Genomic DNA, 26,045 nt, shown 5'->3' with positions numbered 1-26,045 from the left:
ACAATTCATTGTAGCATTCAATTTCAAGGGCACACACATTTCCTAGCAACATTGGTAGGCGATTCAACTCGTAAGGTGATGACTTTTTTCCACTGGACTTTTTCGCTTTCATATTATCTTAGGCGATAGTTTATATTTTAATCCTTGACTGATGAATGATATCTCTATTTCCTGATTACCTATGCAGTTATTAGGATAGATCCTCAAATTATATACTCAACATTTATCTGGTATAAACACTAACGTGTTGCTATTGAATATTTTTCTCATACTTGTAGATTGTTTATGGAACTTGAATTGCTACATATATTAGTGGAAACTCCACATATATATGTACATCCAAACTTGAGATGTAACTTGCTTGATCGTGATTATAATGGACCCCCGACGTAATGCCCATTTTTGCCTAATGAATTAACTGAAATTTTGTTGTGGACTTACCATATTGTGGGTCTTTGTGCCTATGTGGTTTTTGGAAATAACCCATTTTTATCGCATCCTTTGGTGGACTATTTACCTTATGTGGTTTTGATTAAATATTGTCATCTGTGGCTTTTATAAAACATTTGCCCTGTGTGGCTTTAATGGATTATTTCTCGTAAAACCCTATGATGGTAAATTCTACTTGTTAAACTATGATTGGCCACTAGTCAAGAAGTTTACCATTAAACATCATAATATTAGAGTCTTATGAGTCGAGAATGGTGGTATGAGACATTATGCCCGAGCTGCGGGCCTATGCTGGGTGACAAGCCCCTTAGAGTGACCTTCGAGCTTTCTTAAATTGGTTGTTTGTAACTGGAATAATAACAATTGGGCTAATCATGCATTCATATCATACGGGCGATGATGGGTGGCTAATTCTAAATGCTATAGCACATGCCCTTTGTCGCAGTATCGTTTCGCTAGCTCTTAGACCACCGACAATCGACCTAATTTTGGCGAGCTAGTCACTATGAACGTACTTAATATATTTTCGTTGGTGAATGACCACATGCATGAGTTTTGTCCAAACGCCAACTAGATGAGCATCCCCAGTTGATGTGCATTCACGCATCCATGCATTTAAACAAGATTGCATCGTGGATTGCTTTGTATGATTTCTTATTTAAATCATACTCAACTACTGTGACGGTGTGTGATATCGAGGAAAATTCACACTGAGTTGGTCACTCATTCTTCGAATATATAACTATACAGATGTGCAGGTAATATTCAACTAGTAAGGAGCATGATACTGATTGCAGGGGATGTGTGATTGTATCTACCCAAGAGATGCTGTGCGATCCTGCAGCTCAAGACTAGCTATATTTTATTCCCTTCATATGATGAATTGTTTATTTTCTTTATTTATTAGTATTGAGATATTGGTTTGTATAAGCCTTATGGGGCAGTCGCTTGTATATCATGAATGTGTATGCAAACTTTCATTTATGCTTGATTTGCTTCTCTTTCGCTAAACTGCTAACCCTGGAAAAGAAAAGAAATATATATATGTGTGTGTGTGTTTATGAAATTCGGGCTATCTTTAAAGGTTAACACTTGGGTTTTTGGAAAGTGAGCACTAACCTCGAGCTTTTAGAACCGGGGCGTTATAATATTGTCGGTCAGAGCTTCGACTTGGTTTTCTAAAGAGACGACCCGGCTTCCTCTATTATGAGATCTTTGTGCAATCGCAAAAGGAATGAGGGTCGAGCTAAGGGCCTGACTGCGAAGCTTGAGGGTTTTCAGGTTGTTCTTCTAGTATTGGCTCTGCGGAAGTGGCCAAAGCCATTATTTCCCCTTAGTAAATGAATGAGAGAAGTAGAAAGGCGATTAAACTTGTTGGTGTAGGGGAAACTTTTTAATAGCTTTACTTTCGTTCCCACAAATGGCGTTAAACTATTATCACTCGAATCTGGTCGATTTCGTAACATCTCTTGTGAGCCGCTGGGTACTTGTATTTTAATAGATAATGAAATAACACTAGGGGCTCCAATCATGGCCGGGGACCCTCCGATACCCGAGTCAGGTAGATGAACCAGAATAGGTGTGGCTAGAGTCGGTATTGTTGTTTGTACCTTTTCCCTTAGGAGGGGTGATGTATTTATAAATTTGCTAAGTAACTTGCGTATCTGAGTATATAAGTAAGATACGCTGGAAGGGCTCGTATTAGAGTTGAAATTTATTATCGAGTCTATATCTGATTATGCTTTTGTTGGCATGATATTTGACTAAAATCTTGCCTGGTAATCATGCCTGTATATGACTCGAGATTATCTTCGGATATTTCCATCCCGAGCTCGAGGTCGGTATTCATAGTTGAGGTAATCAATGTCAGCATTCAAGGTCGAGGTCTGTCGATGAACCTTTATTTTAGAGCGGGGTTGACTGATTCAGCTTGATCACTGAGTTTCCTTACTCGACTCAACTTTCCTAGCAATAAGCACTTCAGTAGTTCAGGAAGTTTGCTATGATGGTTCTCCGCTACGTGTCTCATACGTCAGGTCAGTTCAATTTTCCCCATGATGCATACCATTAAATTTTTCTTGGAGGCCATGATAATGTTTATTTTCCACCCAACTTATGGTAAGGCCAGTAGACCTAGATAAAAGGCGACACAAATATAAGCCTCATGCAACGGTCTCGTGGGCCTATGAAGTTTTTAATAGTTGGTTTAAATAAAAATGATTTCGTGTGGTGTGGTCCACCTTAGATTTGTATTTGCTTAATCTCTTATCTTGTTTTCAAGTTGGCGAAACGGATGGATGACATGGATATAAGACATGCCATCACTGTGGGCCCCACACTTAATAATCCATAGTGCATCCAAAGCCACGTCCCCAGTTGGGGTCCCAATCTGCTTCCCTGCAGAGAGAATAATACATGCACAAGCAGCTCCTTAGCTTTTCCTTTCCGATAAGTGGGACCCACAATTTTGTAATATGGACCACTGGCCCTATGGGTGCTGCCTAGGGGTGTACACGAACCAAGCTAGCTCGGTTAGCTCACTCGACTCGACTAAAAAAAGCTCGATTCGACTCGGTTCGAAGCCGAGTTCGAGCCGAGTTGAGCTGATTTTTTAAGCTCGAAAATGAGTTCGAGCAGGCCCCATCTCGACTCGACTCGGATCGAATCCAGCTCGAATCGAACTTGGATTGAACCAGTTTGGTGACTCAGTTACTTTGCCATTGATGTTGCTCGCCAACTGTTTGATAAAATGACGTAATGAAATGTGGTTGGTGAGCATGATGAATAGATGACACCAGAGGGCAGCATGTCTCTGGCCTCGTCCAATTACCCAACAACTCTCCAAGGGTAATTCCCGGAAACTAGTCATCTAGTGACCCAAAATAAATCTCCTCCCACCATTAGGGGGCTGCATCTGTTCAGCGCTACCAACTTTGATCTTTGAAACAGTGCTGCTACTGCAGCAAAATTAGAGTTGCTAAGGCCCAACGGCTCGGAGATCTTAACCAAAGCCTCACCGATATTGTTTCTTATAACGCCACCAATACTAATAGATCCCAGGTTCCCAATGGAACTACTGTCAAAGTTGAGCTTAAAGTAGCCTTCAGGAGGTGGTTGCCATCTATTCACCATCTTGACTGTCTTCATTCTTCCAGCTATAGATTCATCCTATTTCTCATACAAGAGAGAAATGGGCATGTTGTTTAACTCCACTTGCTTACCCACACTAGTGTAAGCGGAAAATCTTGTTGAAAACCACTCCAGCAGAACTTCTAGAGCCGTAGAAAATCCTTTTGTTCCATTCCAGCCACAAGCACTATCACCTCCTTTATTATTAATTTCCAAAAGATTCTTCCGAAACTGGTCTATCCCTTTTGAAGTTGTAGTTTAAGTGTTTGTGGAAATGCCTCAATGGCGAACTCGACTCGAACTTGGCCCGAGCTGCGGACCGAATCGAGCTGAGTTGGCCAGTCAGGCTCAAGGACCAAGCCGAGCCGAGTTCGAGCTAAGGTCAGCCAGTGGCCGAGCCGAGTTCGAGCTGAGGTCAGCCAGTGGCCGAGCTGAGGCCAGCTTGACTTGTTCGACTCGATGTACACCCCTTGCCTGCATGAGTCACATAAAAATATCCCATCTACCGATTTTTTTAGGTGGATGCAGACCTTTAAATTTTTTTTATAAATCTTTATGATTTGATGGCGATAAATCAAAAGTATACGATTGTTTTAAAAGGCTATTTTTCAAATGGCCCATTAAAAGTGGAATGCAACAGATTAACAGTCTAGTTTACCAAAAACAGACAGACATGTCATACTTGTAAATCTGCTTAAGTGGCAATTACAGTCGTTGCGCATGTCATATCATCACATCCGAAAATTGGAAATTTCCGAAGCTTTTCCCACGCGCCATCATGGGTCGCTGCAGGGACCACAAATATGCATGTTTTTAATATCCACCGCGTTCATCAGTTTTTACAGATAGTTTTAACTTCATACAAAACTTTTATAGACTCAAAAAGTTTCTAATGGTGGTCATTTTAATCAACATCATTTCCTGTGTCACGGTACACTTGAGTTTTGGATTTGATTCAATTTTTTATTTACATTCTAAAATATTACGACAAAATAGATGAATGGAATGGATGAAATACATGCATAATGGTAGGCCGTGTGCACCTCTCATGCTATCGCATGGCTTCGAATGCCCTTATGCCCTAGCACGCCTTGTGTGCCTTTCCCGTTACCTTATTGTAGGAAACAATGAGGATATGACACCTAACTATTAAAACCTTCCTAAGGTCCACTGTGATGTTTATCTCGCATAAAAAGTTTATAAAATAACAAATATTTGAATTAAATGAAATTAAAATATAACTTGATACAAAACTTTTATAGACTAAAAAAGCTTCTAATGGTGGTCATTTTAATTAATACTATTTCCTATGTAAGTGAACTTGAGTTTTGGATCTTATTTAATTTTTCATTTACATTCTAAAATATTACAACAAAATAGATGAATAAAGTGGATGAAATACATACATAACCGTGGTCCGTAAGCAGCTCTCATGCTATCACATGCCTTCGCATGCCCTTGTGTGCCTTTTGTAGGCCATGGTATGAACTTATGCCCTCCCATGCCTTGTGTGCCATTTACCCCATTGCAGGAAATAATGAGGATATGACACCTAACTATTAAAACTTTCCTAACGTCCACTGTGAAGTTTATTTGGCATTAAAAAAAATTATAAAGCCATTTCAATCAACACTATTTCCTATGTTATGGTACACTTGAGTTTTAGATCTGAATCAAATTTTGATTTACATTCTAAAATATTACAGAAAAATAGGTAAATAGAGTGGATGAAATACATACATAATGGTGGGCGTATACATCTCTCATGCTATCACATGGATTAGCATGCCCTTGTTTGCTTTTCGTCGGTCATGTATGACCTTGTGCCCTCGCATGCCTCGCTTGACTTTTCCATGACTCCATGTGGCCTTGCATGGCCTCGTGTGCCCGTGTGCCCGTAAGACCTGTCATCAGTGATATGATATCACGGTGGCAGGGTCACCACGGTAATTCGCTTTTCGGAAATTTTGTCTGCGAGGTATACACGGTACATGACCCATTTTTTTCAACATCATACACTGGTTTTCGAATCTGACAACGGGTCCATGTTTGGTAATCCAGACCATTGGTATATTTCTTCGCAAGATGGATGGACTATATATCAGAAAGATCCTTGAAAAGGCAATTTTGACTTTAGCTTATTAGCACACTCATAAACGGTTAAATGAGAAAGCAATCAACGGTCCACGTTCAACTGAAAAAAGCTATTGGTCTATGAGATCTATAAATCCTATAAATATTTGAGATATTCGCTATCCACTTCTGTAATCTATATTTCAACAGTCTAGATTTAATTAAAAAAAGGCCCACCTTGCAGAACTGTAAACTCGCGTATATACCGTCAAAATACGTGGGCCACGTACCATACTGAAAACTCTCGCCCTCTCCGTTCCTGGTATCTTTTCCCCTATAAAACCTCCCGCAGCCTCTTTTTTCACTTCCAATCTCCCCGTCCTGCTCTCTCCTCTCTCCTCTCTCCTCTCTGTCGCTCTGTGAAAACCCTAAACCTAACCCTAGCCCCGCAATATCTTCAGAAACCCTATCTCTCCGACGCTTTCAGGTATGAGATCTTCCTTCGTCGGTAATTTCTGTTTATTTCAGTCGCCTAGGGTTTGCTCTCGAAAGGAACAACTTTTTTTGCCTGGCCAAAAAATAGTACAGTGGGCCCCGCCTTTCTGATCTAGACCGTACCCATTTCTGGATATGCCATGTACGAATATCTCCCCCATCAGACGATCCAAGCCATCCGATGGCTTGAAATGTATGACCCACTGGGTGAGGATCATCCGGTGGTGGATTTGTTGGTGGGAAACAACCCGATCCTGTGAATTGGTCGGATACCTAAAAGGTGGTACCCACATGGTGGAAATTGCTTCACTGCGTTGCACATGCTTCCTTAGGTTTAGAAATTGTAATTCAAAAAGGTTTATATGAGAATTTTATGTTTTTTAGGGTTTTTGGAATTGAATTGGTGATCAGTAACATATTTTAGCATGAGCACTCGAGCGTCAAAGAGACCGCTGAAAGGATACGTTAGGGACTGTCGGCGTAGAAAGATGGTTCTTGATGTGGACCTCAATGTCGACCCCCAGGGTGAAAACAGGGCTCCCGAGGGGATTGCCATATCTCATGGCTATCTGCCAGATGGGCAAGTCAGCATGCAAGATGGTGCATCAACATCCACGGATGGCAGGTTACATACTGCGCCAATCGATGTTGAGGCCATTGATGATGAGGTTGTAATCTCCTCTCCAAGAAGGTTCACAGAAGTAAGTTGAATTGCCCCCAGCTTGTCTTGGTTTCTCTATTCATTCGTTTGCATGTGTTTGCTGTTTTAACTTTGCCTGCTTGCAGTTATCTGATATGGGTTGTTGATAATATTTTTTTGAGGAGGATAATGCCCATATCATATTCTGGATGATATGAAAAATATCTTATGGAAAAATAATGCATAGTACTCATGAAGATATAATAATTTCTTTGCTCGTGTTGTTATTTTGTGTGTGCATGTGCATGTTTCAATGTTTAAGTCCAATGATGTAGTGGCCATTGCAATGTAAGATTGCCTGATCAATGCAAATTTTACACGATGGCCAGTCCATGATAGAACCATCCAGGCAGAAGCTAATGAATGGCACACGTTACCAAATTTAAGTTGGACATGGTCAAGATGATGGTGTAGAGGCTGTGTTATAGCATATGACTGGATTATATACCTGGAGAAATGTGAGGGTAGATGAGCGTGCTTGATGTGTCACATGTCAGTGAGACTTGCGCGTTTCATTGGCTTAGTCCACCGTTCATGAGTAGTGGCCCAAAAAATAGGCCGTTTTGGTCATCAGGAGACCCACTTGTTTATGAAACAAATGGGCTACTAACAAAATTAACCAACTGTTCACATTCATCGTAAATGCGATGGTTTCCCTAGAGAAGTAGGATTTCACACGCCTTACTCTCCTAACCTGTGCCAATGTTACATGTGGGAGATTCTTGCTGTTATAATTTTATGCACCATATCGCTTGTGTAGTGACCCTAAAACTTGGTCGATTTAGTCATCAGATGGCCCATATGTACGAGATAAAACTGGCGCTTGTATTGCATGGTCCTTATGTACGAGATGAATTGGCTTTTGTATCGGATGGCTCATGTTTAAAATTTCTGAATTAAAATAGATTGCATTTCCACAAATAAGATATGTTACAGGATTTTGGTGAGTTAATATGCTCGTACGATGTTGATACTGTAACTAGGTATTTTTTGTTGGTTTGTCAAGTGTTGATTCTATTGAGTTTGTGGTTGTATTTCTAGTGTTACTGTTGCTTCTATCATTTTATCCAAAATATTTTTCATTGTTTTGTATTTCTTGTGTTCTGTTGTTTCTATCGTTTTATCCATCCCCTTGGCCATGTTTTTTCTTGCTCCTTGTTTTTACATGGCAGTTTGTGTTTTTATCTTTTTTCTTTTCATAGGCTAGGAACCATGCCCGAAGGAATCAGGTGGTGACAGTAGTTCTTGATGAAGATTCAGATGCGCAACATGAACAATCAGGTTTGCTTTTAGTTCTTTGCTGCAAATAACTCTTCTATTGTTTCATGAACTCACTGATGTTTCTGCTCTCCAACTTGTGACTTTGTTTCTTTGTTCAATGCATTCAAGCTACGTCATTATTTTGTTTAGTTTTTCTTTAGTTTTTGTGCATTACATTCTGTTTTATGAGTCACATGCTCTTCAGAAACTCTGTAGCTTGGTTCAACCTAGGGTGCTGACTGCTGAGTCTTGTGCTCTTTTCAGTGACATTTGTGCCCTAGGTTGTGGGTTGAAGAGGTTGTTTAATCCTGTGTAGACTCTCTTCTAAGGAGGGGGTCACAAAGTTGGAGCTTTGCGTTGATGATTCTTTGCCCTCTCCTCGCTGTTGTTATGGTTTTATTCATTGTGAATTTTTTCATTATTCATAAAAGAAAATCAGGTGCATAGTTGGATAACATACTGGCAGTCTTGCTGTTTTTTTTAACTATCATCTGTGTTGTTTTTAAAATACATATTTGACCTTTTTATGTAGTGTCTTGGAGTTCTACATATCTTGTATCCTTCTTTTTTAAATCAGGTTAGATGAAGCCACTGGAATTGCTAGAATTGACCTTGGACTTGTCTTAAAGATGGAGAGGGAAAAGAAGTAACAGGTCTGTAGAGGTGTCCGTTATGCATATATCAGATATCTTGTAACATTGTTTTGTCTTAAAGACAGTAAGAGAAAAAACTAATAGGTCTCTAGAGGTGTCAGTCATGCATATATCAAAATGGATAATACTAGGTCGGTTTTAGTTGTGTGTGATATATGCCTGTGTGCCGATTTACCAAGATGGTCTGTTGGAGTCTGACTGTAACCTTTTGTGTTTATTGCTATATTACATCTCTAAAAAAAGTTTATTACTATAGTACAACTTGAATTCTGGATAAACTTCTTATTTTTATAGCACCCTTACAATTCGCATTGTTGGTTCCTGTAGATTAGCCCTTGTTGACCGTGTTCAGAAAGCTTCAGTGCTATGTTTGTCTTTATGATACATCCATAAAGGCTAGAACACTGCTTAAAAACACAAATTGGTGTTATATTTTATAGTACAACTGAATGTCTACTATGCTAATAGAATGTAGTCAAAATAAGCATTGCTGCTAAATTATGCAATGTGCCAGTATAGAGTTGATTTCTGATCTTGCCATTGGAAAAACTATTGAGTGTAAGCTCATGATCCTCAGGCTAGCCAGGTTGAGAGCTGGTATTTTATGGTGTACTGTTAAACAAATTTAGGGACAATCTTTCTCCATATGCTCCATTGGTGAAAGAAATATCATGTATTATATTTGTTTTATGCCTACTTGCTTAGTGCCTGTTTTAGTTGCAAAACGTATTGACAAGGATTCAAGGCAACCTCAGTATGATAGACGGGAAGACACTAATTGAATTGTATGTGATGTTTTTAAATAATTGAAATGCTGCTTGTTTTAGTTGCAAACACTTTGGTAGAATTCAAGAGAATCTTGTTATAGCAGATTTTAAGACGCTTCTGTCATAGATGTCCTCTGCAACTCCTTCACAACCGTACCATGCCAAATACACTTGGCGACTTCGGATGGTGGATGGACCATAGACTGAGGATTGTACTGTTTTGATGACTATGATCATCAACTTGTGCCAATGTTTGCTGGTTGAATGAGTATGATTCCTCCAGTTTGAGCTAACCAATCCCTTTTTCATGCTTGACTATTTAGGTGGTGGTTGGGGACATTGGTCCAGTCCCCTTGCTTTTGGGACATGACCTTCCCCTATGGTTGCCCACTAGATCGAGGTTGCCACATATCTTTGTAACATTAAGGAACTGCATATAATTTCTATTATGTCAAATGTGAGCTGGTTTAGGCATCTCTTTCAAGAATTGTATAACACAAACTGAAGGCCTCAAAGGGAAATGACAGTTAGGGTTGAAGGGTGTAAAAGGAGGATGATGGGAGGAGCTAAAAGGACTTGGAGTGAGGTGGTGTGAGAGGACACATGATTTGTAAAGTACATCTCTATGCTAATATTGAAGAAGAGAAGGGTATGAGAGAGGAGTCGATAATGGCATTCTCTTTGTGAATAGGGAGTCCTTGTACCTATAGGCACCCCACTCAGAACGAGAACCAACTATTTAGAATTCAACTCAACTTTGATAGAACCATCTCTTGTCGACCCGAAAATCATTAAAAATCCAAACAGGTCGAAGCGTCGATGGCCCGTCCTGGAGATGACCAACAGACCTGATTGGTAGATTTAAAACCCACAAAAAAACTCCATCCAATGACAACTCTCCTTGCTACTCCGTTTCCCTCAGATGGTGTAGTGTTGAGGTGTGAAAGATCATATTTCCAAGTTATGTTGAGATCAAAATTTGTATGGTTATTGTACAAAAGGTAGCATTGATGGTACATAAGGTAGTGCGATGATGACAGACCAAACGAAATGATTTATGATTCATTGGAAATGTGATCAAATTATCTTTCTTAAAAGCCTAAGTTTGCTCTGATCTGAGTTATGATGACGAAGAGTCAACATGTTTATTAAAATTGCACATTACACATTTCACACATCGAGTGGTCAAAACTGCAACAAGTTTGGGCTTACTTTCGACTGGTCAAATGGTATCTAATTGAAGTGATTTCATCTCAATGGAAAGAGTTTATCGAATTATCATTCCAACGAGTCCAAAATTACAAAAGAAACAGACATGTAATGAGTGAGATTTTGCACACCGAGTGGTAAAAATGCAATAACTTTGGGCCCACTTTTGGCAGGTCAAACAGTATCCAATTGAAGTAGTTCTAGTTTTATTGGAAAGCTTATCAAATTATTTTTCTAACAAGCTCAAAATCACTAAAAATGGATATATAGTGAGGGAGATGTGTTATTCCAAAAGGTGCGAAATGCAAAAAAAGTCGTATAACTTTTAACATTAAGCGAGCATTTTTGTACACCACCACCAGCAATGGAAGGGCTAATAGTTTCATAAAAATATTTTTCTAATATAAAAAGTTAGCTTCTGCCACCTCTTTAATAACAATTTAATATAAAATGTGTTGCCACTCTCATGAACCATCTCTGTATATTATTTTAAACACAAAACTTGCTGTCGTCGTGTAGAAATTTGCCCACAAAGAAGTAATACCAGCGGCCATTGAAGTTTATGTAAGCAACACAACAATAACTATTCGTAGGGAAGAAGGTCCAAAGAGCAGATGCCATAGATTGCTCAAGGGTCGGGGAGTAACTCAAGTAACTTTTGCAGTTTAATATGTGACCATACATTCCAAGTTAGGGCGTCGGTGACGAAAAGTAAGGGGCTAGGCACCATTTTCCGCCTGCATAGTATGTAGCTTTTGCTTTATGGGATTTATTTATTTATTTGTGGCAGAAAAAAAAGGCACTTAGCCTTGTGTCATAGAGTTCAAGCCTTTGGGCAAGCAAATAAAGTACAAGCAAAGTGGACAAGAGAATATTACAGAATAAAATAAAGAAAAACGTGAGCAGGTGTTGCAAATGTACTTGGAATGTTTGGGTTGATTATAGTCTAAATTGAGATGTGTGGAGAAAAAGGGGAGGCCGAACACCCTTTTTTATTTTTTATTTTTTAAAATAAATAAATTAGAAGGGACGGTTGGATATCCCCAATTTCAATACCACTTTTGGCTTCGGTGACTTCTTTAGCATGCTATTTTTTTCTTATTTGGTCTCTTCGGTCAGGCGACATGTCAACATTGTTGGGGATTTCCCGAACATCCCAGAACTTCGGATGGACCTCATACGCTTCCCCCTCTCAGACTTTCTATCATTCTCCTGTACTATCTGCTCTCAAGACCTTCTCACCCTCAATGACAACTGATATGCTGCTTATTAAACTTCAATGGCCGGTCGTATTACTTTTGTGGATAGATTTCTGTGGGGCGACAACAGGTTTTGTATTAAATAACATATAAAGAGATGGTTCCTACATGCTGTGGTATGTTCTATATTAAAATATAGAATATTATTAAAGAGGTGGCATGAATTGGCTTTTTATATTAAAAAATATTTTTATGAAACTATTGGCCATTCAATGGCCCGTGGTGGCATATTTTATGTTAAAATACTATTTTTTATGTTAAAAAGTTTTTTCTTGTTTTCTGCACCGCTACCTTTTGGGGAAAAAAAATGCTCGTTTTGCAGTGCATTGGGAGCTAAAAGGAGATATTTAAAGTAATGGAACAAGAGATAAAGTAGAGATGTGCCCATTTGGCAACCATCAAATTTGTGCCATGGGTATATTGTTTGTCAAGCACTTCAGAATAAGGAATGATCATGTAGCAAATGTGGTACCCAATGTTTTAAATATATTTGTGCCATGGGTATGTTGTTTGTCAAGCACTTTAGAATAAGGAATGATCATGTAGCAAATGTGGTACCCCATGTTTTAAATAGCTATGCTATGTGGTGTGTAGCTTCTGCTATGTAGCGTAGCTTAGACTTAACTCTACTTAGTTCATGCAAATAGCATAAGTTGCATATAACTTACTCTACATGATAATTTGCATATGCTACACGCTATATAGACTACGTATATGCTACGTAGCTCACATCACAACTTATCTTTCATTACAACATTAAAATCAATTAATGTTATCAATGATTTGTTACAATTTTTTTTATTTTCAATAATAGTTAATCATTTTGATGCTTTTAGTAAAATAATATAGCAATATTTAATTAGTTTCTTTGCTCTTTCTTTACCTTTATACTTAATCATTGCCCCTTTCTATTACTTTAGGTTGCATTTGATTGCACCAAATATCATGAATTTCTGTTAAATTTCATTATTAATTAGCTTAATTTGGTGTGAAAAATCGTGAAATTGGTGCAACCAAGTGCAACATTAATTCAAATTATAGGAGTAACATGTAGTGTACCCCTTAGGCTACAGGGGGGTGAATGCTACGTTACATGCTGTTTGTTATTTAAAACTGTGGCCATACCTAAGCAATTTGGATGCTTGGCACATGAGCACATGTGGGGTGTTCGAAGATCTATCATGGTTAGTGTTAATTAAGTTGCTAACGCCCTATGTTTTCCATTCTAAATCATGCAGTCCTGTGGTTTGGGTAATGGTTTATTTGCCATCTGATCTCTTTATACTGCCTTGAAGTTATGGTTCTATACTCCTGCAGACTAGAGACTGTAACGCAGTTAGAACATAAAGATTTATAATTAACCTTATAAAACAAAAATTGTTACTCTGATTAATGCAATACGCCCATGAATAATACCTGCATCATGAGGCCTATAATTCATCACTTCATTGTAGACCACTATATCAATTCGCATTTAAAATTATTATATATACTTAGTGTACGTGCTGGACCAAGCTATGGAATTCTTCCCTAGTTTACTGCATGTTAGAGGAAGTGGTGTACTGTGCATCTCTCTTTCCATGAATTGGAGTGACCGTGATCCAATTAACCAAGATCATGAAACATGTGGCACATGTTGGAGAAAATGTATGGTGGCACATGTGGCACTTGTACATGTGGGAAAATGCGGGGAGCTTGAAGGTTGAATGTGGCACAGTGGGGTGCATGAAGATGGAGAATGGCACTTGTGTCATACACTCACAGTTACACGTGGCAATGTACCAGTATGACCTTTCCAAGATATAGGCATACATCACCTTTCCTAAAAGATGGCCTTATCCAAGCTAATGGGTGTAATCTTGCACTCACATGTCATCCTTTTCATGGAACTCAATGCCCGCTGATATTTGACAAACTGTGGATACCTACCAACATATTCTGGACATCGTTGTTGTAACCATCGTGAGTTTGAAAGCAACTCTCGCATACGCTGGACAAGTCAGTATGTCCATTTGCACAGGATTTGGTGGTTTGTTGTAAAATTGTTTGAGCTAGAATAGATGAAGCCTTCTTTTGTTGATATGTTTACTAGATCCATGGAAGGTAGAATACAAATGATAAAATATAGCCTGGTAGCCTTCACTACAAGGAACAAAATAATGTGGCCTTTGGAAATAAAGTGGAAAGTTCTGATCAGTTGGTGGACAGGGTGTGCAATAGAATTATATTATAGCTATTAGTGCTTAAGGAATTTGTAGGCATATCTCATGGAAATCTTAGAATAGGCTGGATGGGTGTTTTCAAGGACTCGAGCACAATAATTGCTGCCCATGCGAAGTGGGCATCTTCGCTTAGTCGCATGTAGAAGTGTAATTTTAATGTTATATCTAGGAGAAACCCGGCTGATATTTGGATCATCATGCTCAATTAGGGTGGTGCTTTTCTTCTTCTTCTTCCTGGTAGGTGTGTGGGGGCGGGGGGTATATTTCTTGGCCATTTTTTTCAACGGCTAATTGGAAATGCTAATTCAAATGAGGGCATGGTTAGGGCTTTCTGTGTCGGCATGAAGTAAATCATGTCTTCATGCGCCACTCACTATTATAGAAGACAATTTCTCAAAATGTGGTTATATGGGCTTCATCTGTGTAGATATTCTTGTGAAAATTTCGAGATGGATGGGGAAACAAGGGAGATAGAGAGGAGCAATATTTGTATAGTTTCTTCATGTTTAGAGGGAAGGAAACAGGGATGCTGATGGAATGATGAGACTTGAACTCAAATCAATGTTGGTATGAGATTCCTTCCCTCTATTGAAATTTAGCTTTTGGGTTAATAAATTTCTTTATCTACCATTAAGATTTCTCTATGCTTATATTGAAGTTATAAAACCGTTCTAGGTGTTTGGTAACTGTCAAACTTGTGTCATCAACATCCTTCACCACCATGTGATTGTCAAATGGTTATCTTGGATAGGGTAATGCTGGAATGTGTGGTTTTGGTTACATATGTATTGCATGTGCCCCTTGTGCCAATATCTTAAAAGTGCCAATGTCCATCATCAAGCACCCCGGATGTGCCATAGAGCCATGTCTCCACTTGATTGAGGGTCAAATTTACAGACTCTAGTGCTTTTGTATTGTCTCCAGTTTGCATGTATTAGTGTTATGTTATAATTGTGAGATGTCTCTGATGCAGGATTTGTTAGAGATAGTGGTGGCAACTTGTATTTAAATTTCCTTTTTTAAAGGAAAGGCCCTTGCAACAATCTCTTCTTTGTTGCATCTATATGCTATTTATTTGTGGGTTTCTGCTAAAAGTTTGAGCTTAATTTAAAATGTTGTTATTTCTTAATGGTTTTCCATGTCATTTTGTAAAACATAAGGTTAAGTACTTTTCTTTTCTGTTTGGGTGTATTCAATTTTGCTTGACATTTTGCAGTTCTGCATCTTGTTGCAAATGTAAGTTTCTTAAAGAAACCAGCCACAGAAGTGCTTCTTATTCAGGATTAAGTTTGTGCATGTGCACATCGTGATAGAAGCAATTATTCTTTTAAGTTCATGCAAGGGAAATGGACCATATGTAATCATTGATTTTACTTTTATTGTATTTACCTTGAGGAAGCTTTCATTGGCATCTGTATTTGATAAGCAATTTGTTGGGCTTAGTTGGAAGTGTATTTTTTAATTGAACGAGTTTCTTCTACAAAGGGGTTATTTTAGGAATTTATTTGAAGATCTTTGTTCTTGCATTCCAAAAGATAGTTTTTATTTTTTATTTTTTATTTTTATTTTTATTTTTATTTTAAAGATAACTGTTTTATTGATCCAAAGGTCCAAAAGGCCAAAGAATTGCAAAGCACCCCAAGAAATACAAGAGAGATCATGGTCGCCATGTGCGGTTGAGATCAAAGAACATTCCATTTCATCCGACTTAGCCCTTCTAAAAACTACTCCCAATGCAGTCCTCCAAAGATTGGAGAAGCACCGGTTCCTCCTTCCACCTCATAAAGCCCACACTCCAGCTAATAATGTCATCTTCCAGATTCTCCTCTCTTACAAACCCAGTCCCGCAAAGATTGGAGAAGCACCGGTTCTTCCTTTCACCTCATAAAGCTCACAGCCAGCTAATAATGCCATCTTCCAGAATCTCCTCTCTTACAAAACCCAGTCCCATATCTCAATTGATTTCAGAATCACCTAAGCACCCCAAATATTCCTAAGAATGTTTCCCACATTTCCTGCATAGAAACACAATGAATGGAGAGATGGCCGATTGATTCCTCACTTTGCAAACAAAGCAAGTAAATGTTGGTGATATGACAATTCCCCTCTTCCGAAGGTTATCAATTGTAAGCACATTGTTCCATCCCACCAACCATGTCAAAGCTACGAACTTGGGAGGGGCCCTTCTACTATGCTCCACAACACAAGAAATCGTGTCCGAGTCTCTCAAAGTTCTTCAACACATCCCACCAACCATGTCAAAGCTACGAACTTGGGAGGGGCCCTTCTACTATGCTCCACAACACAAGAAACCGTGCCCTTCTACAACAGAAGAAAGTGGAGAAAAATGGGATTTTGAACTCTACAAGAGCACTAACAACATCTTCTTGGATGGCAATGAGCCTCTCTTTCTTGATTCGACTGAGATGAAGACTAAGATGAAGACTGAGAACAAGCGGCCGCCGACTGAGAACGAGCTGCCGCCGACTAAGCACGAGCAATAATGAGAGATTGGAACTCAACCTGGGAGGTGATGGACGATCGGGACTATCGGAAGGACAAGGGGACTGGGGATCCATTTCCAGACACTAACAAAGGGGTAACAATCAGTGAAGTTGGACACGAAGCCACGGTCACCGAGACACAGAGGGGGAAACAGAAAGAAGAAAGGACTCGCGTCAGGAGGAAAAAACGGGTTCAAGGAGTGGGTTTTAAGAAATGCGATAACCTACCAACCCTTTTCGTTAGAGGCTACCCTGAGGGGTGGTTTCCCTTAAATCTTGAAAGGGTCTTTGGTAGAGCTGGGGCGGTTGTGGATGTGATCATGCCCAGAGATAAAGACAGCGACCACTATCGAGGTTTTGCGCTCATCAAAATGAGCTCGGAGGACGAATTATCCAGGGCAGTCTCGATGTTACATGGTTAGAGCTTTGGGGGAAAGAAACTACTAGTGCAAAGAGCGAGATACGGGCCTGAAAGGATCGCCTCTAAGGGCCCTCTTATGAACAAACCGGCGATTCGGGATGCTATAAAGACAAACATCGCAAATCGCTCAACCTACTCATAGCGGGACGCCTTGGTGCATCCTATTCAATCTTTGCGCCACACAATAAAGCCACTAGAAGCGACCGACATCTCGGAACTGATGCTTTCTGGCGAACTCAAGAAGTCCCTTTTTCTATGAGGATAGGGATGGATGCTCTTCATAAAGCGAAAGAGGCATTGGAAGACACGGTAGTAATTTTGACTCATGACGATGCTACCCTCCCTCTCATCAGGGACTGGATCGACGAAGTCTCAAGACTCCGGCCAGCGATGTACTCGTTGCGTCCAATAGGCTACAATGAAATTTGGGTGAAGGGCATAACTGTTGTGAAGCTTGATTCCCTAATCATGGCGGGAGCGATTCATAGAGAAGGCCCCGTTAGGAGTGTTATTTCTTAGAATGAATTCTCTTCCTTCAGCATGGAGGACTCATGGTTCCTGATTTGGGGAGTCCCTCTTGAATGCTGGAACGATGATTTCTTTCTACAGGTTTCAAATCTCCTCGGTTCCTTTGTTCAGCTCGACCCCAAGACAAAGATGGGTGAAGAGATGGCGGTTATCCGAGTTTCCATTCGAAGAAGAAAGGCTCCCCCGTTCCACCCCACATTCAAATCCAAGTTGATGATAGGACAATCTATCTGCCTATTCAAAAGGAGGAGAAGAACACCCCTTTACCTCATTGGGGAGACAACTGGAGGTCAAAGGAGTCTACTCTCTCGCCGACTCTTGCGGACGACCAGATTCACGAAGGAACTCGTCCAGCCTTCTCCTGCGGACTACCGGACCCACTTTCTTTGCAGTAATTCAAACGCGCGAAGATGAGGAGGTTCGCTGTCAACAGCTTCCTTCGGAAAGACGTTTTCACGCCTCGAGCCCCGTGACAGTGCAGACGCGTGGAGAGCTGGTTTTGACAGGTGTCTCTAAGACGAATGGAGTGCTGGCCTCATCGCGCGGAGAGTTCGCATTTTTCCATGCGCAGGACACTCATCTCAGCCCTACAAGTGCCCAGCTTGTGAGCACGCAGGGTTCGACATGTGCCCCCGAAAAGTCTGCCCCGCCGGCAGTGCATTTACGACCCACACAGGGGCACAGTTTTGATTTCGATCCTCCGCCGCAGGAACCGAGCGAAGACCCCCGCATTGCGACGTGTGGAGATTTTCTTCCCCATTCCGAACGCGATCCTTCTCAACCCGGGGCTTCGGTAAACGAAATTAGCCTTACTTCCCTATCGGACTCCAAGCCTCTCAATTTCCTTTCCCTCCCTAGTTCAGATGTTCCGCGGCTCCAGCTGGAGGGCCCTGATCTTCCCTTCGATCATGATTCGCTTCTCTCAGATAATCCCTCCTCTCCTACCTCCACAGCTTCCACCCCGTTTTCGTCTATTGCTAACAAATCTGACCAAGGCATTCTCACCTTATTCCAGGAATTCCCCAATATAGAGGTCTTTGACGCCGAACCACTTCAGATTTGTGAAGCTACAGCATTAGATCCTACCCTACACAATACGACCAACAGCATGGACGAAGCTGATCGGGCAAAGTTATTTCGGAAGATTCAAAATAAAAAAATGGATTCGAGATGCGGTGGGCCACATTGGCAGAGTGTTGGGCCTATCTTTTCGCAACTGTTTGAAGGACTACTTAGCTATATTTCATTGTGTGGAAGCGCGGGGTCGCCCCCTTTCTTGCACTAAATCTCCTCGCCCCCGCCGATCCAAATCTTGCAACAACAATGAAGCCCAAGGGTTGGCGATGTTTCCTGACCTTCCTGCTAGGGCAAAGGGTACCCGGGGAAGGCCTCTTTCCCAATGACAGCTATTTCTTGGAACGTGAGAGGCGTGGGGTCCAAGCAAAAGAGACGCCTCATAAAGGACTCGTGTAACCGTCATCATTCTCAAATTATGTCTTAAGGAAACAAAGGTTGCTAAGTTTGATAATAAACTGTTGGGTACTCTCGGGGGGTTTCGGATGCCAAATGGATTGCCCTAAACGCTCAAGGCAGCGTTGGCGGCATCCTGCTCGCTTGGCGTTCATCTTTCTGGTCGTTGCAAAACAGTTGGGTGGGATCCTATTCCGTTTCCGCTCTCCTGATTCAAGTCTCATCTGGAATTCAGATTCTTGTGTCCTCTAGCTACAGTCCCATTGACGATGCCAAAAAACAAGACTTCTGGGATGAGTTAAGCAACATCAGACGCAAGTTTGAAGGCCCTGTGTGTATTGCTGGAGATTTCAACGCAATCAGATCCCCCTCAGAAAAATCGCACGATAACAGGTATACTCCGTTAATGGCTGCCTTCTCTAACTGGATCGAAGAGCATGAGATGGTGGACCTTCCCCTCTTGGGATCTAAGTTCACCTGGACCAATGGTAGAACCACCCCCGTCCTATCCAGACTCGATTGATTTCTTCTATCTGCCGATTGGATGCATCACTTCCCCTTCTCATCCCAAATTGCACTTCCAACAACAACCTTCGATCATAGGCCTATCAAGCTTTCTCTTGAAGGTGCAAAATGGGGTCCCAAACCTTTTAGATTCGATCTTTCATGGCTGAAGATTGCGGGTTTTCACTAGAAAATCTCTGATTGGTGGGATGAATCTCAGGTTAATGGCTTCACTGGCTTCAGATTCTTTGAAAAGTTAAAATATCTCAAAAGCAGGTTGAAAGATTGGCATCAGCAGGAATTTCTGATCAGAGAACGGGAGTTGGACAAGATCCTTGAGGAACTGCAAAGAATTGATGAAAATGCGGAATCCCAGCCAATGCTCCCGGATATCATGGCCTGCAAAATCTCTCTTATCCAATCTCTATTTGCCAGGGCCTTCGAAAAAGAAATTTCTTGGAAACAAAAATCTAGGATCAAATGGCTCAAGGAAGGGGATAAAAATACAGCTTATTTTCACAGCATTGCTAACATGCGGGCCAGAAGCAACCAGATCAGAAGCATTATCGTCAACGGGAAGAGAACGGAAGACCAAGAGACTATCACGAAGGAAGCTGTTGCCCATTTCAGAGATCGGCTGCAGGAAGAATGTTGGAACAAACCTCGTTTGGATGGGCTGCCCATGGCTACTCTCTCTAAGGATGAAGCAGCGTTCCTTGAAACCCCTTTCTCTATAGATGAAGTGAAGCTTGCCATCGATTCCATGGAGGGGGACAAAGCACCCGGCCTCGACGGATTCCCAATCAAAATTTACTAGGAGTTTTGGAATCTCCTTCAAAAGGACGTTATGGAATTTTTTACGGAAATTTTCAGCCGAGGCAAATTATCCAGGAACCTGGGGGCTACCTTTATAGCCCTTATTCCTAAGGTCTCAGGGGCTGCCGAGATCCAAGACTTCAGACTGATCAATCTTGTGGGAAGTTTATATAAAATTCTTGCTAAGGTTTTGTCTGTCAGACTCAGGAAAGTCATGGGGAGCATCATCTCTGCTAACCAACATGCGTTCATAGCCGGTAGACAGATCATCGATTGCTCGTTGATAGCTAATGAATGTCTGCACTCCATTCAAAGATCTGGTCAGAAGAGTGTGCTGTGTAAATTGGACATCGAAAAAGCTTATGACCATGTCGATTGGAAGTTCCTACAATACATGATGAAGAAAATGGGTTTTGGTAGTAAATGGTGTGCGCGGATGTGTGAATGTTTGAATTTGGCCCACTACTCTGTCCTTCTAAACGGCCCCCCAAAAGGATTCTTCAAGGGGTCCCATGGATTGCGGCAGGGGGATCCCCTCTCTCCCTTTCTTTTCCTCATCATTGGGGAAGCTCTCTTGCAAATGCTATTAAGAGGTCAGTAAGAAGGTATTCTCAGGGGTATTTCCATGAAGGGACTTCATTTACCCATCACTCATCTCCAGTTCGTCGACGATACTCTCATTTCTCTGAAGCCAATGCTGAAAATATTTTCAACCTTCGCACCACTATCCGTCACTTCGAGGTCGTGTCGGGCATGCACGTTAATTTCGCTAAATCAAAGTTTTTTGGAGTCAATTTGGACAGTGAAGATTCGGCTATTTTGGCAGGGATTCTGGATTGTGCAGTGGGCTCGCTTTCGTCTTCGTTCGTGGGCCTTCCGTTATGCACTGGCACCCCTCCTCAGGCCCTTTGGAGCAAGATTGTGACCAGATTTCAATCCTTCTTAGCTAGATCGAGATGCAGATACTTGTCTCTGGCTAACTAGATGACCCTCATTAAGTCAGCCCTTTCCAACGTGCCTATTTACTTTGTCTCTTTTCAGATGTCCGCCTGTTGTGTTGTCTTCGTTAGATAAGATTAGGAGGGATTTCCTGTGGCATGGAAAGGAGGACAAGAAGCAATTCCACCTCATCAATTGGAAGGAAGTGTGCAGCCAGATTCGTATGGGAGGGGCTGGGATAAAAGATTTAAAAGTCATGAATCAAGCTCTCCTCGGTAAGTGGATATGGAGGCTGGGATCGGAAAGCGGGAATCTGTGGAATCGTATCATCAAAGGCAAATACGGTAGCTCGCAAAATGGTTGGTGGACTAAAGACGTCGCCACGGTAACGCTTCAAGTATTTGGAAGGGGATTTCGAAAATGAAAAAGATCGTTATTAGTAATATCACTTTCGCTTTGGGCAACGGGGAGAGTCCGTTTCTGGTTGGATCCTTGGCTTGGAAGTCAGCCGCTGAAAGACAAGTTTCCTCACATCTTCAGTCTCTCGCCCATTAAAGACATTCTCGTGGCTAACTGTTGCACTATCACTGAAGGAAATGCTGTTTGGAACATTAAATGCAGACGCAATCTGAACGACTGGGAAATAGACGAGTATTCGGAGAAGATGCTTTTCATCCATGTCTCTCTCTCTCGGTGCATTCTGAATCCGACTCCATTTTTTGGAATTTGGAAAAATCCAGCATCTTCTCAGTTCGATCCCTATACAATTTCCTTATCAATAGTAGATCTGCCTTTGTCAAATACACTCCTTATTTCTGCTGGAAATATCCCGTTCCTCCTAAGTTGTCGGCTTTTGCTGGGCTTGTCTGCAAAAAGAAGATTCTTACAATCGACAACCTCAGGAAAAGATGTATGGTTTTAACAGACATATGCCTTTGCTGTATGCGTGACGAGGAATCTGTCAACCACCTATTGCTTCACTGCCCCTTCATTTCAGAAATTTGGTCGGATCTTCTTTTACGCTTCAACAAGTCTTGGGTCTTTCCCAACTCGGTCGATCTCCTTATCCTTGCATGGAACGGGGTGGATTGTGGCAAGTATTTTACTCGCCTTTGGAGGATGGCTATTCTAGCAATTTGGTGGTCCGTTTGGGAAGAAAGAAACGGGAGATGCTTTACTTTCCAATTCTGCTCAGGTGGTTGCGTCCAGGGCCAAGCGCAGTCTAATTGAGTGGGCCTCCATTGATGACAAGCTCAGAGATTGTGATCTGCTGTTCTTGGGGACTTAGTTTTTTCTGGGTTTCCTTTTTCTCTGCCTTTCTCTGACTTTGGGTTTTGTTGTTTTTGGGGTATTTTCTCCAATCCTTTTTGTTTTTGTTTCTTTTGTTTCTTTTCTGCTTCTCTTTTCTTTCTTGCTGTCTGCTATCTCGGCAGGCTTGTTTTGTTCCCTCTCTTTTGTTCTTTTCTTTTGTCTTAATTGAAGTGCGTTATCTTTCAAAAAAAAAAAGTTCTTCAACACATCCATTGGGCACTTGAATAGAGATGAGAAATAAAGCAGGAGGTTCGATAATGCCGCTTTGTTCAGGGTTAACCTTCCCATATGAGAGATGTTGAAGCATCCACGGCAGCAATTTCTTCTCAAATTTCTAAATTACCATATCCCACAAATGCTTCGCTTGCTTCCCAGTGCACAATGGAAGCCCCAAGTATGAAGAGGAAAGGTTCAAACCCTTCACCTGAGCACTTCCGCAAGCTCCTCAAATTTCTCAATTACCATATCCCACAAATATGTTTTGTTAGGGAATTTTGATTCGAAGATCCTTTCCCCCTAGCAAATAAAGGGATCGATGGAGCTGTATATGCGGGGCAACTTGGCATCATATTGACTATGATTCCTTGATGCTTTGATCTGCTGAGAGCAATAAAGAAAATGAAGTCTCGTTTTATCTTCATAGTATTGCCCTGAGTGGAACATGATTCAAAGCAGTTAGGGATTTCTGGTCGATCTCCTTTACAATGGGTGTTGCCACAGATTTGTTGGTCCAATTTATCTTTGAATGCAAGCACAATGAACTAGAGCTTAGGGACTAAGAGCCCTGGATGACTGGATCATTCAACTACGTCCATACATTGCTGAAATCTAGTTGCATTAAGTTATAAACCTTATACCCAAGGTGCAGTTCCAGCCCTCTCTTCTCTACGGTTGTTACTTTCCAATAACTCTGGTGGTGGGTTGGACTGGCTATGGGCTAATGTACATATATCCCTCATTCTTCTCTGGACCACCATATTTCTTCATGAAATGTGCTGCCCATATTTATAGCTATGGAGTGAAGAAGCTGCTACTCCGGAAAAAAAAAAAAAAACTTGCATCGCACTCTCTCTCTCTCTCTCTCTCTCTCTCTCTCTCTCTCTCTCACATTTGAAGAATCTCTGGTAATTGTATTTCAGAGTTCATGGTAGTTTCATTAATATTTCAGCACAAGATTTGAAGTTTGATCATAGAAAGCGTATAATCAATGACAAGCGGTGTGACTTTTTGGCCTACGGTCCATTCACTATCGGATCTACTGTATCATATCTACTGAATGGATGCTTGCAATTTCACCCATGTGTACATTGCAGAAATGGCATGGAAGCATGGGACCACTATTGCCTCTTGAGCCAATGGATTAGCATTTTACTATTTAATATTATGTTCATCCTTGTAATCTTTTCCCACTGAGCACTTGCTCCCATGGGCTTTCTTAATAATTATAGTCACTATTTAAAAAAAGAGTTTGCCCTTTTCCATGGTCTCACCCGTGACCTCGTCTTCTTACTATAGGCTCTGTTGTGGAGGAACCAGCAACAAGTTTGACTCTCAATGGCTATAACAATCACCAAAGTATTTCCACAAATGAGTTTGTCATCAACTATGATCTCGACATCTTGGAAATCAATCTCAGTTCCAAGGTAATCATAACCTTTTGCTTCAGATCATCTCAAATTTCCTCTGCAATGCTTCCGATTATTTATAGCACATCTTGAAACTGCTTTGATTTTATTACTTTAAAAAAAATAATTTGTTATTTGGATATAGTATTGTTTCTCTATGGCGCCCGTTCATCATTTGAGCGATGATCCTGCTTGATCGTATTTTGTTGTGTTAATCATGGTCTCGATGCATCAAAATGTGAAGTGTCATCTTTAAAAATATCTTCTCGACAAATTTTTTTGCTGTTGTGGTGGTGGTTTTTTTTTTTTTTTTTTCTTAAGTGCTATTTCTCTGTTGTAGAGACTTGCTTTCTTGGCCAGCCTGTGGGCTTTATGGGGCAGGAAGGGGAATAATCAGTGTTTTCATAACCAAAGCAGGTTGAATTCATAGGTGTTTTCTAGTGCAAGGTCTGATGTATTGGGATGGGCTTCTAGGTTTGAAGATTTTGACGAGTGTAATTTTCCTTTTGGATTCAGGTTGACCGCTGGGGGGGTTGCCTTTGTGGCATTTCTCAAATAAAATTTCATCACTTCTCAACAAGAGAGAGAGAGAGAGAGAGAGAGAGAGAGAGAGAGAGAGAGAGAGAGAGAGAAGAAGAAGAAGAAGTGCTATTCCTCCTTTCTTTCTTTTAGGGGATTGCATGCTAGTGGAATAGATGATTGACCACCTACATTTTTTGCATTATTTGCATAGTTCTTAATAAGAAAATTCTATTGGGCCAATATTCTCATGGATGTGTGGATTGGTACTGCACTTCTGTTATGTTGGTCCTTTATTTTGTAGGCCACTGATATGAAGGTTATGATCTTCCAATCTGTGAGATTACCCCGTCAGACCAAAGCTCAGATCATCTCCCCTACCATGGGCCCTGCATGTTCTGAATCCGGTGTCAGTGAACTTTTTACCATTGCTTTTGCGAGACCCTATAAATCAAATTTGGACCTGCATGCCTCTTATGCATGCATGATCCCAAACACGAACTTCATGTTGTCTTTGTTTTAGGCAAAATACTTGTGTTTTGAAGTTGAAATTTCTGGAATTCTGCTTTTGTTTGAATCGCATCTGACATGGAAATCATCATGCCTTAGCAGAGGAGGAATGTTTTGAGGCCTAACACAGAACGGCAGAAAAGGGCGTGGAATGCTGTGAATCCTAGTCCGGAACCTCGGCCTGCGTCCCCGCCAAAGGAGCCCACCTTTACTTGTGCAGTTTGCATGGGTTCGCTCGTGGAAGCGATGTCAACCGTCTGTGGTCATATATTCTGTAAGGCATGCATCAAGGCTGCCATTACGGCCCAGAAGAAGTGCCCCACCTGCAGGCGCAAGCTTTTGATGAGCAACATTCACAGGATTTACCTTCCTGCCATCAATTGAACAGGACATTAACTAGCATTCTGTAGTAGTAGGGTCAATATCAGTTATTTGTTAAGGTCTTCACTACTGCAGTATGTAGGGGGGAAAGGATAGAAAAAAAGAAAAAAGAAATCAGAGAGATGGCATGGTCCTTTATTCTCTACATTTTTACATCTTTATTGGAGCTCTTGGCTGAAGATTTTCTGTTTCGCACCTGTAATTTGTTATTTAGTCAATTTAAATGGGTGGATGAGGATATAGCCGTTTGTTCATCATGCTTGTAAATAAGCTACTTGATCGATGGCCTTTGATCGAGTA

General features: G+C 41.0%; 1 protein-coding gene across 1 annotated transcript; it reads left to right on the top strand.

Annotated features, from left to right (window-relative positions):
• The first annotated feature begins 5,895 nt into the window (after positions 1–5,895).
• On the top strand, positions 5,896–25,999 carry LOC131239541 (uncharacterized). Its single transcript, XM_058237299.1, has 6 exons — positions 5,896–6,139; positions 6,572–6,848; positions 8,050–8,128; positions 24,226–24,353; positions 25,159–25,263; positions 25,467–25,999. Exons 2-6 carry the CDS (start codon positions 6,573–6,575, stop codon positions 25,746–25,748), a joined length of 870 nt encoding a protein of 289 aa, XP_058093282.1. The 5' UTR covers positions 5,896–6,139; position 6,572; the 3' UTR covers positions 25,749–25,999.
• The last annotated feature ends 46 nt before the right edge of the window (positions 26,000–26,045 follow it).

This window comes from Magnolia sinica, chromosome 3 (genome assembly GCF_029962835.1).
Source record: "Magnolia sinica isolate HGM2019 chromosome 3, MsV1, whole genome shotgun sequence".
NCBI lineage: Eukaryota > Viridiplantae > Streptophyta > Magnoliopsida > Magnoliales > Magnoliaceae > Magnolia > Magnolia sinica.
Note: the sequence above shows the minus strand (reverse complement) of the source record. Positions and strands in the feature narration are given on the sequence as shown.

Bases quoted from the DNA above. Each gene is read 5' to 3' on its own strand.
- LOC131239541 (XM_058237299.1), top strand. From the start codon at position 6,573: ATGAGCACTCGAGCGTCAAAGAGACCGCTGAAAGGATACGTTAGGGAC. The intron at 6,849-8,049 runs GTAAGTTGAATT...TTCTTTTCATAG, and splicing joins CTCCAAGAAGGTTCACAGAA to GCTAGGAACCATGCCCGAAG. The intron at 8,129-24,225 runs GTTTGCTTTTAG...TTCTTACTATAG, and splicing joins TGCGCAACATGAACAATCAG to GCTCTGTTGTGGAGGAACCA.